The 15110-nt window shown below is 37.6% G+C and overlaps 1 protein-coding gene across 1 annotated transcript; it reads left to right on the top strand.

Moving 5' to 3' along the window:
• Positions 7616–8575, top strand: LOC102188156 (olfactory receptor 51G1-like). Its single transcript, XM_005689918.2, has one exon. The coding sequence runs from the start codon at positions 7616–7618 to the stop codon at positions 8573–8575; it is 960 nt and encodes a 319-aa protein (XP_005689975.2).

A 15110-nucleotide genomic window follows, 5' to 3' on the forward strand; every position in this document is an offset into this window, starting at 1 on the left:
GGATTGCCATTGCCTTCTCTGCAAGTTTTTACATTTGATCAATTGTGTAGCATGAGTTACATTTACTATGATGGAAATATTAAGGCTATTGACAAGAGTTCCTTCTTGGCCATGTGATCTTTTTTATGTTTTTTAGACACAAAACAGAGACATCTGATAGACTATTTGATATCACTCTGGAGGTCAGTAGAGAGTTAAGGATAGAGATGTATGGTGAAGTTACCAGCGGATAGTTTTTAAAAGCAATTACTGAATAGAATATTTTAGGAAAAAATGTAGCTATATATTAGAAATGAAAACAGAAGGAACACTTGGGTACTTTTAGTATTTAGAAATCTGGTACTGGAGTTGGAACCAATGAAGTTTTAATGAAATAAATAGATCAATTAGTAGTGTAGGAGGAAATAAGGCAAGCATGTTTTCAAGAAATAGTATACATGTAAAATATTTTCAGAGGAGAACATGGTCAATAGTTTTGCATACTGCTGAGAGTTATAATGAAAACAGGAACATTTTTTGGATTTGGTGACTAGGGATTATTGATTAATTTGACTAGAATTGTTGCACTTGGGGAGCATGTTGGGCAGGATGCTAGAGTAATGAGAGTGTATATTTTGTAGACCAAAGCTTCATGAGGTAGCTTTCTTGTTCCAGTTCAGTTCAGTACATTTCAGTCACTCAGTCATGTCTGACTCCTGTGACCCCATGGACTGCAGCATGCCAGGCTTCCCTGTCCAACAACAACTCCCAGAGCTGGCTCAAACTCATGTCCATTGAGTTGAAGATGCCATCCAGTCATCTCATCCTCTGCTGTCAACTTCTCCTGCCACCTTCAGTCTTTCCAAGCATCAGAGTATGTTCCAGTGAGTCTGTTCTTTACATCAGGTGGCCAAAGTATTGGAGTTTCAGCTTTGGCCTCAGTCCATCCAAAGAATATTTGGGACTGATTTCCTTTAGGATAGACTGGTTGAATCTCCTTGCAGTTCAAAGGACTCTCAAGAGTCTTCTCCAGTACCGCAGTTCAGAAACATTTATTCTTTGGCGCTCAGCATTCTTTATAGTCCAACTCTCACAGGCATACATGACTACTAGAAAAACCATAGCTTTGAAGAGACAGACCTTTGTTGGCAAATTAATGCCTCTGCTTTTAAATATGCCATCTAGGTTGGTCATAGTTTTTCTTCCAAGGAGCAAGTGTCTTTTAATTTCATGACTGAAGTCACCATCTACAGTGATTTTGGAGCCCCCAAAATAAAGTCTGACACTGTTTCCACTGTTTCCTCATCTATTTGCCATGAAGTGATGGGACCAGATGCCATGATCTTAGTTTTCTGAATGTTGAGTTTTAAGCCAAATTTTCACTCTTTTTCACTTTCATCAAGAGGCTCTTTAGTTTTTAAATTTCTGCCATAGGGGTGGTGTCATCTTTGTATCTGAGGTTATTGATATTTCTCCTGGCAATCTTGATTCCAGCTTGTGCTTCATCCAGCCTGACATTTCGCATGATGTACTCTGAATATAAGTTAAATAAGAAGGGTGACAATATCCAGCCTTGACATACTCCTTTCCCAATTTTGAACCAGTCTGCTGTTCCATGTTCAGTTCTAACTGTTGCTTCTTGACCTGCATACATATTTCTCAGGAGGCAGGTAAGATGGTCTGGTATTCCCATCTCTTTCAGAATTTTCCACAGTTTGTTGTGATACACACTGTCAAAGGCTTTGGCATAGTCAACAAAGCAGAAGTAGATGTTTTTATGGAACGCTCTTGCTTTTTCCATAATCCAGCAGATGTTGGCAATTTGATCTCTGGTTCCTCTGCCTTTTATAAATCCAGATCGAACATCTGGAAGTTCATGGTTCATATACTGTTGAAGCCTGGCTTGGAGAATTTTTAGCATTATTTTGCTAGCATGTAAGATGAGTGCAATTGTGTGGTAGTTTGAGCATTCTTGGCATTGCCTTTCTTTGGGATTGGAATGAAAACTGACCTTTTCCAGTCCTGTGTCCACTGCTCAGTTTTCCAAATTTGCTGACATATTGAGTGCAGCACTTTCACAGTATCATCACTTAGGATTTGAAATAGCTCACCTGGAATTCTATCACCTCCACTAGCTTTGTTTGTAGCGATGCTTCCTAAGGCCCACTTGGCTTCACATTCCAAGATGTCTGGCTCTAGGTGAGTGATCACACCATCATGGTTATCTGAGTCATGAATAACTTTTATGTATAGTTCTTCTGTGTATTCTTGCCACCTCTTCTTAATATCTTCTGCTTCTGTTAGGTCCATACCCTTTCTGTCCTTTATTGAGCCCATCTTTGCATGAAATATTCTCTTGGTATCTCTAATTTTCTTGAAAAGATCTCTAGTCTTTCCCATTCTGTTGTTTTCCTCTATTTCTTTGCATTGATCATTGAGGGAGGCTTTCTTTAGAACTTTGCTTTCAGATGCTTTTATCTTTCCTTTTCTCCTTTGCCTTTAGCATATCTTCTTTTCTCAGCTATTTGTAAGGCCTCCTCAGACAACCATTTAGCGTTTTTGTATTTATTTTTCTTGGGGATGGTCTTGATCACTGCCTCTGTGTACAAGTGTCACAAACCTCAATCAATAGTTCTTCAGTCACTCTATCAGATCTAATCCTTTGAATCTATTCCTCACTTCCACTGTATAATCATAGGATATTTGATTTAGATCATACCTGGGTGATCTAATGGTTTTCCCCACTTTCTTCAATTTAAGTCTGAATTTGACAATAAGGAGTTCTTGATCTGAGCCACAGTCAGCTCCCAGTCTTGTGCTGACTGTATAGAGCTTCTCCATCTCTGGCACCAAAGAATATAATCAATCTGATTTCTGTTTTGACCATGGCAGAGATTCTCACAACTCTTCCCCCTTCATTCCATTCTCTGTCCAGCAAATTTTTTTTCTTTTAAGGCCTATCTCTCTCAGCTTTCTTCTAAGCCACTATTTTGTTAAAACTCTAAAGGAAAGTGAGAAGACTGCACATTTTCAAGTAAAAGTTGGAAGCAATTTCAGAAAAAGATAAGTAATTCCAAAGATTACTCAGGGAAACCTTGTAAAACTATCCTGCAGTCTAAGAAGGAAGGACCTTTTAAAAGGTGGCAAGAATACACACTTCCTAGTGTGCTATGGAAGGTCATTACAGGACAGAACTGAGGCTACTTTCTGAACATAGAGTCAAGATATCTTAGTAAAGTTTTAGAATCAGGGGCTTGGATTCTAAACAAAATTGGTCTTTAGTTTGCTCAATGATATTTCTGAACCTCAGGTTACTAATATATAACCAAGTCTCTGTTGATCTCATATACCAAGGTTCCAATATTATAATAAATATATAAATAATTATGAGTCTAAAAGAACTCTTAGTTATTAGGATGTGATTGTGACTCATGAATACTTTTAAGTAATTGGGTAATAACATCTGTTTTACCTTTTCTATGAGGAGATCTCCATTAATAGCCAACTTACTCTTATGAAAGAAAGATTGAATCATGAGGGAAAATGAGCAAAGGAGCAGGAAAAAAAAAGAAGGACATTAGATTATTGCCATTATAGTGGACCATGGGATCACAGCCTGAGGGGGGGGTTAACTTCATTCTAATATCTTAGGGATCATGAGGCTGTGATGGCTGATATTTTCCTGGCTGTCAGAGATGTCTGAAGACTGTGTTCACAGATGGCAACAGTAGAAAACTAGTTGGGACTCCACTGACAATTGAAGGAAGGCTCCAGGATTAACAAAACTGACATAGTTCACAAATCAATTATATCCATGGAACAAATGATAGAAATTTACTTAAAATTCTTGCCTCATTGCAGGGTAAGTGCACATAAATAAACCTTGGTGGAGAATATGAAAGAGAAACAGAACTCCAAATCCCTGAGACTGTGTCAATTCAGTTCAGTTCAGTTGCTCAGTCATGTCCGACTCTTTGCGACACCATGAATCGCAGCACGCAAGCCCTCCCTGTCCATCACCAACTCCCGGAGTTCACTCAGACTCACGTCCATCGAGTCAGTGATGCCATCCAGCCATCTCATCCTCTGTCGTCCCCTTCTCCTCCTGCCCCCAATCCCTCCCAGCATCAGGGTCTTTGCCAATGAGTCAACTCTTCCCATGAGGTGGCCAAAGTACTGGAGTTTCAGCTTTAGCATCATTCCTTCCAAAGAAATCTCAGGGCTGATCTTCAGAATGGATTGGTTGGATCTCCTTGCAGTCCAAGGGACTCTCAGGAGTCTTCTCCAATACCACATTCAAAAGCATCAGTTCTTCAGCACTCAGCCTTCTTCACAGTCCAACTCTCACATCCATACATGACCACAGGAAAAAACATAGCCTTGACTAGACGGACCTTTGTCAGCAATGCCTCTGCTTTTGAATATGCTGTCTAGGTTGGTCATAACTTTTCTTCCAAGGAGTAAGTGTCTTTTAATTTCATGGCTGCAGTCACCATCTGCAGTGATTTTGGAGCCCCAAAAAATAAAGTCAGCCACTGTTTCCCCTGCTTCCCCATCTATTTGCTATGAAGTGATGGGACTGGATGCCATGATCTTCGTTTTCTGAATGTTGAGCTTTAAGCCAACTTTTTCACTCTCCTCTTTCACTTTCATCAAGAGGCTTTTTAGCTCCTCTTCACTTTCTGCCATAAGGGTGGTGTCATCTGCATATCTGGGGTTATTGATATTTCTCCCAGCAATCTTGATTCTAGCTTGTGCTTCTTCCAGCCCTGTGTTTCTCATGATGTACACTGCATAGAAGTTAAATAAGCAGGGTGACACTATACAGCCTTGACGTACTCCTTTTCCTCTTTGGAACCAGTCTGTTGTTCCATGTCCAGTCCTAACTATTGCTTCCTGACCTGCATACAGATTTCTCAAGAGGCAGGTCAGGTGGTCTGGTATTCCCATCTCTTTCAGAATTTTCCACAGTTGATTGTGATCCACACAGTCAAAGGCTTTGGCATAGTCAATAAAGCAGAAAGAGATGTTTTTCTGGAACTCTCTTGCTTTTTCCATGATCCAGCAGATGTTGGCAATTTGATCTCTGGTTCCTCTGCCTTTTCTGAAACCAGCTTGAACATCAGGAAGTTCACGGTTCACGTATTGCTGAAGCTTGGCTTGGAGAATTTTGAGCATTATTTTACTAGCATGTGAGATGAGTGCAATTGTGTGGTAGTTTGAGCATTCTTTGGCATTGCCTTTCTTTGGGATTGGAATGAAAACTGACCTTTTCCAGTCGTGTGGTTACTGCTGAGTTTTCCAAATTTGCTGGCATATTGAGTGCAGCACTTTCCCAGCATCATCTTTCAGAATTTGAAACAGCTCAATGGAATTCCATCACCTCCACTAGCTTTGTTCATAGTGATGCTTTCTAAGGCCCACTTGACTTCGCATTCCAGGATGTTTGGCTCTAGATGAGTGATCACACCATTGTGATGATCTTGGTCATGAAGATATTTTTTGTACAGTTCTTCTGAGTATTCTTGCTACCTTTTCTTAATATATTCTGCTTCTGTTAGGTCCATACCATTTCTGTCCTTTATTGAGCCCATCTTTGCATGAAATGTTCCCTTGGCATCTCTAATTTTCTTGAAGAGATCTCTAGTCTTTCCCATTCTGTTCTTTTCCTCTATTTCTTTGCCTTGATCACTGAAGAAGGATTTCTTATCTCTTCTTGCTATTCTTTGGAACTCTGCATTCAGATGCTTCTATCTTTCCTTTTCTCCTTTGTTTTTAACCTCTCTTCTTTTCATAGCTATTTGTAAGGCCTCCACAGACAGCCATTTTGCTTTTTTGCATTTCTTTTCCATGGGGATGGTCTTGATCCCTGTCTCCTGTACAATTTCATGAACCTCATTCCTGTGTCAATCAGGTAGGCACTTATTTACCCTTAGATGCTTGGGGACTTCTGGTTCACATTTAAATCAGTTTGAGGGCTGATTTAGTACCTCTCTAATTGATAACCTACTTGCTGCATATACAGTGTTTTGTGTTTTTTTTTTAAAATATCAATTTTATATCCTGTATGGCTTGATTAGTCTTGTGTGATTTTTTCCATTGGATAAAACAAACTTTATTCATTTATTGCCTAAGCTTTTTCTGACATTCATTCTAAAACGCCTCCACCAATTGTCATTGTCAGAGTGAAATGAATGCTAAATGCATGCTTAACATAGAGAGGTCAGCGTCTGGGAAAATATTCTACCTTTACATCACAATCAAAAATAAAAGTAAATGATACAACTGAAACTAACCTATGAAAATAATAGTAGAAAATGGAGGAGACTATATTATACACTTAGGGGTGGAAAGGACATCCTATGAATCATTCAAAATCCAGAATCAGCAGCCTAAAAGATTGACAGGTAACAGTATAATAATCACAAATCATTTTAAGGATTCAGTTCAGTTCAGTTTAGTCGCTCAGGCATGTCTAACTCTTTGGAATCCCATGAATTGCAGCACGCCAGGCCTCCCTGTCCATCACCAACTCCTGGAGTTTACTCAAACTCACGTCCATCGGGTCTGTGATGCCATCCAGCCATCTCATCCTCTGTCATTCCTGTCTCCTCCTGCTCCCAATCCCTCGCAGCATCAGGGTCTTTTTCCAATGAGTCAACACTTTGCATGAGGTGGCCAAAATACTGGAGTTTCAGCTTTAGCATCATTCTTTACAGGACTGATCTCTTTTAGAATGGACTGGTTGGATCTCCTTGCAGTCCAAGGGACTCTCAAGAGTCTTCTCCAACACCACAGTTCAAAAGCATCAATTCTTTGGTGCTCAGCTTTCTTTACAGTCCAACCCTCACATCCATAGATGACCACTGGAAATACCATAGCCTTAACTAGACGGACCTTTGTTGACATAGTAATGTCTTAGCTTTTGAATATGCTGTCTAGGTTGGTCATAACTTTCCTTCCAAAGAGTAAGCGTCTTTTAATTTCATGGCTACAATCACCATCTGCAGTGATTTTGGAGCCCCCCAAAATAAAGTCTGACACTGTTTCCACTGTTTCCCCATCTATTTCCCATGAAGTGATGGGACCGGATGCCATGATCTTCGTTTTCTGAATGTTGAGCTTTAAGCCAACATTTTCACTCTCCTCTTTCACTTTCACCAAGAGGCTTTTTAGTTTCTCTTCACTTTTTGGCATAAGGGTGTGGTGTCATCTGCATATCTGAGGTGATTGATATTTCTCCCGGCAATCTTGATTCCAGCTTGTGCTTCTTCCAGCCCAGCGTTTCTCATGATGTACTCTGCATATAAGTTTAATAAGCAGGGTGACAATATACAGCCCTGATGTACTCCTTTTCCTATTTGAAACCAGTCTATTGTTTCATGTCCAGTTCTAACTGTTGCTTCCTGACCTGCATATAGGTTTCTCAGGAGGCAGGTCAGGTGGATTAAACAGTAATATAGTAACATCATTCAAAGTAATTTCTAAATCTGTATGAATAATGCTCCTACAAAGCAAGCATTAAGAAAAAACCTAATATAAAAACATGACCTGCTATCTCTCAATGTTGTATGTTTTTCTTCCTTTTAGGAGTTCACACTCTAATGGTAGAAAAATGGCTTCTTGGAACAATGTCATGACAGGCACTAATTCCAGTATTGGACAGACACCTTCATTCTACCTTTCTGGGATTCCTGGCTACGAGGATGTTCAATACTTTATTTCCATCCCCTTTTGTGTGTTCTATCTGATTGGAATAGGGGGCAACTGTACAGTTCTTCACATCATCCACACTGACAAGAGTCTCCATGAGCCCATGTACTACTTCCTGGCCATGCTGTCCCTCACGGACATGGGCATGTCCATCTCCACCCTGCCCACAGTACTGAGAACCTTCTGGTTTGATGCTAAGGAGATTGAGATGAATACTTGTATAGCCCAGATGTATTTTATTCATACTTTTTCTCTAATGGAATCAGCTGTGCTCCTAGCCATGGCTTTTGACCGCTATGTTGCCATCTGCGATCCTTTGAGGTATTCCAGCAAACTTACCCCACAACGCATTGTCTATATAGGGGTCTTCATCGTAATCAGATGCTCCACTGTCCTCCCTGTTGTTCTTGTTCGTATCCCCACATTTTCTTTCTGTCACTCCCATGTTCTCTCCCACTCCTTCTGTTTACATCAAGATGTCATCCTATTGGCCTGTTCTGACATCTCATTCAATGTTTTGTATGGCTTGTTTGTTGTTGCATTTTATTGGGGTGTAGATTCTCTAGGAATCTTTTTATCTTATACTTTCATCCTCCACTCTGTGTTGCACATTGCATCCCGGGGAGGGAAACTCAAAGCCCTCAGTACATGTGTCTCCCATATTTGTGCTGTGCTCATTCTATATGTGCCGATGATAGGGTTGTCCTTAGTGCATCGTTTTGCAAAACATTCTTCTCCCATTATTCATATTATCATGGCAGATATTTACCTGTTAGTTCCGCCAGTTCTCAACCCAATTATTTATAGCATCAAGACAAAGCAGATTCGCCAAGGCTTCCTAGGGATATTATTATCCAAAAGGATACAGCTTGCTCGCACTTAGATTCTCTGATATTTCAACTTTTGCATCCATTGCCTTCATCCTAAAGATTAACCTGTTAGAAATTCTTGGACACATTTGGTATATAATAATTCTATAATAGCTCACAAATTCCACATGTCCCTTCAAGAAAAACATTTCAGTTTCTATCATTATTTCCTAGCTTTAAAGCATCTAAAAACCCTTGTGTCAGGAGAATTAATAAGTGGGGTTAATTTTTTCAAATATTTTATGGAGATATTTTCCATTGAAGGGAAGTCCAATTTTCTATGTTATAACTAAAATGGAGAAATTCACTGAATAACTCAATGGTAAAAGACATAATACACAGCAGAATTGATATTGATAACTCATTACATTTTCTTTCCATTATATCAAAGTAGACTTCACACTCCATATTTTGAGTTAAATTGTAAGCAAGTGGATATTTAAATTTAGAGATGAAATAAATGAAACTATTGAATTTCTTTATTTCCTTTACTTCTATTGAAATGATTGTCAGAAAAAAATCTGGGCAATGAATAAAGTTACTTTTCTTCAATGGAGAAAACTAGAAGAGAAATCCAAACTTCACAATAGAGGGAATCTATATTCATGAAATATAGTGAACACATCAAAATCCCTTCATCAGTGTACACTCCTATTAGGTGTAATATCTTATGTACATAACTTTTAACAAAAATAGAGCAAGAGAGAACCCTTCCCCCCATCACCATAAACTATAGTCATCCAAGGATCTTGCTGTCTTACACAATTCCCTAGGAAATAAGAGGAAACACATTTTCAACACCCAAGATTAAAGTACATATTCTGATGGGAGAATATAAATGGATCTAAGATAGTTAGAAAGAGGGCTCAAAGAGAACACATTTGTTTTGTACAAATACTATTTTAAATCACCCTCAAAGATCCCTCCTTGGTTAAATAAAGGGAAGCTGAAAAACATAATAAATACATTTTTTTCAGGATTATTTCTAGATACTCTGAACAGAAAGAATACATAAGATAATTTTAAAAATTAAAACTATTAGGAATCATAGTTTTAAAAATTCATTTAGAAAGAAAACCAGCTCAGGGAACAGAATAAAAATAAAATAGAGAAAAAACTCTGCAGTTCCAAGTGAATTGAAAACAGAAAAAAAAAAAAATCTGTGAAAATTATGTTAACATTAAATCAGATATGAATGTAGATTTTATATCAAAGGGATCCACTGAACTGTGTTCAACTGTGTTGAAAAACTAAATATCCAAAGATTTACCTGACACTTTCCCTCTTACACTTGAACAACTGACATTTCTGAGGTGAATCCCCCATTCTGGGAGAAAAAAGACTTTTTCATTTGATTAACCAAAAAATGAACATCAGGCTTCCGGTAAAAAGTGGGAGAAAATTACACATATTAGAACTTCAACATATATTAAGTTGGCCAATAGTGATAGTGATGGTGATAAACACAAAGACAGAGATAGAAAGTAACAGAGGTTTATATATGTATATGAGACACCTCTCCTTTGTCTTAATTAAGGTTCTGTCAGGAAAAAATAAAATTGTTCTCAAACTGGATAATATAAAGACTTTGATACAGGCATCAGGGGTCATTGAAAATATATGGACAAGATTTGGTAAAACCAAGAAGAAATATTTTTATACATATTTTATAAATATATCATTGATGTAGATAGTACTACAGAAGGGAATTTGATGCCAACATTAGTCCTGAAGTGGCAAGGGAACAAAATTTTTTACCAGAACATGGGAAGGACAGCATGTGGAGAAGGACACCCAGCATGAGCTTTCCCTTTCTGTAGAAAGATGCAGCCACCATAAGGAAGCTACAGTGAAGGTTGTTGGGGAGTCAAGGTGGTAAACATTCCAACTGTATGTTCTGGATTCTTGCTTCCTGCATTTCCATTTGCGATCAAGTCCAACCAGAAGTCAGAGAGCAAAGGGACCTGTTGATTCACCTCACTGTGGTCAAGACAGAACAGAGCAGATCTGGAAAACAGCCTAAGGATGCTCTTCTGCAAGCAGTCTGCCTTTCATATTTGTATCTGCTCTCAGCTACACACGTATAGTTCAGGCTTTGTGGTCTCGGTAGTGCTCTATCTTGTAGCTGTAAATGTGAATATTTGTAAATCATTTTCTTGCCATTAGAGTGAATCATTCAAAATTGAGCTTATGATCTTGGTTGTCAAAGAATTTATCAGTGAGAGATGAAATTGCTTTTTTTTAAAATTTGTTCCTATGATTTTTACATGAGGAATATACAGACCATATAGTAAAGGAGTATGGTTTCACTGACTAATAACAATCCTCTAAATCTGAGGTCTTTGAACGTATCCAACTTGGATGATGTCAAAGTGATTTAAATTGTGCTCAATTATTCAGTTGTGTCCGACTGACTGTTTGCGACTCCATGAACTGTAGCCCACCCAGGCTCGTCTGTCCATGGGGTTTTCCAGACAATAATACTGTAGTGGGTCGCCATTTCCTTCTCCAATGATTTAAGTTAATGTTACAAAAAGCTAAGTGTAAGGATATTTCTGAGGCATCCCATGCCAGTGAAGGAAGTAAGTTCTATTCATTTCTCTGGTAATTTCACAACAAGATATTGGAAGATAGAAGTGTGAAGGTTTTTCTAGTGGTGGGATAGAAATAGCCTCTTATTTTCATGAACTGTTATTGGATGGTGAATTTATTTTAATAACTGAATAAATATTATTTATGAGAATTATTACTTCTGTTGTAGTAATTACTTGTATTTTTCAACTCCTGAAAAAACTAATTGTCAATGAGTATCTTAAATATAACAGTACAGGAAGATTAGCAAGCAAATGTGTAATCAACAATATCTTATTTGAGTGAATCGATGATAGATTTGTTAAGATTTAAATTAGTATTACAAGGTTCAAAATCAGAGTCAAAAAAGGTTATCAGTAAAACACATTTTTAAAAGAAATTCCTGTACTAAACAGTTAGAAATCAATATTTTTAAGACAGTTTTATTCACCCTGAGAGGAGATTTCTTATCATTCAGTAGTCCACATGCCAACCCTGCTACATAGCTTAATCACCAGTACACATTTAGAAGTCAGAATTGTTGACAGACATATGGCCCTTCATTCATTGAATGAAAGCATCTATACATAATCAAATCAAATTTATACAATCTCTTTCATTAGTAAAAACTATGGCACAGAGAATCACATTTGGCATTATTGCTTATGATCTTTAAAATGGGTTTCTTTCTTCATTGTGCTTTTAAGGTTACAGCAAATTTGAGTGAAAGCTACAGAGATTTCCCATATACTCTTTATTACAACAGTTTTGAAGGAAGCAATTCACACAGGTAAGTTTCATTTTTATCTAGCATGTGGTAACAGTACCAACTTAGAGCCATTCCCACCTCTATGTCCTGAGTAAGTTGTTCTCATTGGCTACACCATAGCTAACAACCTTTTACTACTCTACCATATTCTGGATACAAGTTAGTATTTCATCTCATATTGCACTACCTACTTTGTTCTGGACATTGAAGTGATAAATACTTGAGACTCTCTGTAGCCTTCTTGCCTTTGAATTTCCAGACTGCAATATCTGGAATGATACAGGGAGGATTTGGGGAAGGGCTATAAACTAAAATAGTGACAGTGACAGGGTTACAGGCACAGTCTTGCATTTCTCATGGAGACTCATATCTCTAAGGATTAGAGGAAGACTTATTAACTCATGAATCTTGCTTTGAGAATTGAAACAATCTCTCATGCAAAGAGGAACTATTCTACCAAGTAGGTAAGGACTTGGAAAAGTACGAGTGGGAAGTAATAGAAAAACACAAAGTGGGGCTTGAGAGACAAGAGAGAGAAGGGCAGACACCCAAAGTGTGAGAAGAGACACCAAGGGAATGGTTCAAGAAGGAAAAGATTCCTAGTTTATTAGAGGTTATCCTTTCTCCAAATATTTTTATTATTCATACCCTGTGCAAAACATTCAAGCCAGACTCATAGTTTTCAGATAGGACTTGCCTAATATACCCTAGACTTGCATGACACGTGGCCTGCTTCCTGTTGGTGGACATGATTGCTTACACAGGGTGAAGGACTATTATCAGACATAAGAAGAGGAATTCCAGAATATGAGTGGGATTACACCAGATAATCTTTGAGGTCCCTTCTAATCCTAGTTGCCAGTGATTTTTCATATGAAATTAATTATGGTCTAAATTCACATTAAGACCTTCAGATTTATGAGTTTATAAACTAACTCCACAAACTCCATCTTCCTCCTCTGGAGATGTGGAAGATACCACAAGGCAATGTGAATGCATTTAAAATTGTAAGATCAGGAACAATAAGAATTGGATTATCAAAATGAACAGGTGCTACCTAAAGGGGGTTGTGAAATAACAGACCAGATTCTAGTGAATATGGAATATAATGGATATTTATGTCGTGGTAATTTCAGAATGCTAATATGACTCCTCAAATTCCTAGTTCACTGAAGTCCCAAAGATCTCATGCTTACTCTTGATGAGACTTCTCATTCTATCCTGGACTCAACTTTTTGTGTTTCTTTTTTCAAATCTGGCAGTGAATAAAATGAGAATTGAATATGTGGTATCATAACGATCAGAGGAGTTTCTGGATAGAAAAACAAGTGATTAAGAGGCAATTCATATCTCTGGCTACACTGAAATTTACTTGATGAAAAGGAAATGAAACTGATACAATTCACTTTCTACTTCTCAGGCCACCTAAGTCACTTGTGTGATGGTTTTGTTCATGATATTTTCCCCTCACAGAGGATAATTCATAGTCTCCCCATATATTCCTCCTCCCATTATACTTTAAAAAATTCTTGTTGGTGTTACTGTTGTCATCATCATTGTTGTCATTATCATCATCATCCAGAAGGCTCTTTGATAAGTATTTTACACACAATATATCCTTTACCTTAGCACATCCTTTCAAATTGTTACTTTCTTGAGCTCAGAGAGGAGGCAACTTTGGTACAGAGAGAAGGTGATTTGGTCAAAATTAAACTGAGCACAACACTGAAACCAGAATATAGCTTAGGTTAAAGTGATTGCAGAAGGAGAGAAACAGATTCTAAATAAGGAAGATGTTGAATAACTGTCTCCTTAAAATCTCAGTGAAGAGTCAGTAAGACGACCAAAGACATACTCTAGATCAGGTATCTTCCCAGGTTTCAATGAAACTTCATGTTTACTCCTTTTTGATGATTCAAAGAAACCTTATAAAATCAGAAAAAGTGTCTGAATCAAGTGGGCAGTGAAATGAAAACCAGATTTCTAAATTTGGATTATGGTGTAAAAATTGAAAAAGAATCATCAAAAGAAGGGATAATATGGGAAAATCTGGGCATTAAAGGTAATAATTAGTGCCAGTGTAGACAGGAAGATGAAGTAGATAGGAATTTGGGGAGTTAAATTGCAGGGCTGTAAGAGGTATCAGTTCATACTATGTGTGTGTGTAGAACTTAATTGTAATAAGAGTTTAAAAGCCTGAAATTGTTTCTGTAATATACCTATTTGGTGACTTGATTATGAATCTTTCATTTCCTAGAAAGTTATTAAACATCCAAGGCAAGAATCTTTTGCAGTCAGGGTTTATTTACATGTAACTAGAGGGGAGTGCAGTCTTTTCAGGTGACTCAGTGGTAGAGCATCCTCCTACCAATGCAGGAGACACAGATTCGATCCCTAGGTCAGGAAATTCCCTGAAGGGGAACATGGCAACCCACTCCAGTATTCTTGCCTGGAAAATCCCATGGACAGAGCCTGGTATGCTATAGTCTATGAGGTCACAAAAGAGTCGGACATGATTTAGCAACTAAAATAACAGCAAGAGGGGACTGAAAGGATTTGATCTCCCAAAAACCAAAGTAGACTTTTCAAGATACCATGATGACAGTTTACTAATTTACAATTAGAGGCAATCTGTCCCATGGATTAGAATTTTGATAAGCATGGAAGGTTGTCAAAAGGGCAAGTGGTGGCTCATCTTCAGAGGCATTGTTGTTGACTACAGAAGAAGTATTGGAATCTAATAGGTGAAAATATATTAACTCATTCATCCAAGTAGAAAATATTTAGTGTCAAGTTTAGACACAGTAGGCTTTTTTTTTTTTTTTTTGTCATTCAATCTTTTTGTTATTTTGTTTTCTCTTGATTTTGCTTTGAATCATGAGTTTCTACTCGATCTTTCCCCAATCCCTATATATCAATTATTTTGGTTTTTCTACAAATAGAGCCTGTCTCTAAATAATAAATCAATTCCTAAACATAGTAGGAAGAAGGTTTGGAATCTTTAAATGCAGTCAATTGTACTTTGCTTATATTACATAGAAAAATTACATATTTATAATTTTTAAAAATCATATATTCTTCTGTCTATCCTAACTTTATGTTTAGCTCTTGGGGATACTAGCCTGAGACTAAATTGATATTAGAGTTGATTTTCACTGGGTACCAACCCAGTGGCATCACTTATATATCCAGAGATAGGTTAGTAAGAG

This window comes from Capra hircus, chromosome 15 (assembly GCF_001704415.2).
Source record: "Capra hircus breed San Clemente chromosome 15, ASM170441v1, whole genome shotgun sequence".
NCBI lineage: Eukaryota > Metazoa > Chordata > Mammalia > Artiodactyla > Bovidae > Capra > Capra hircus.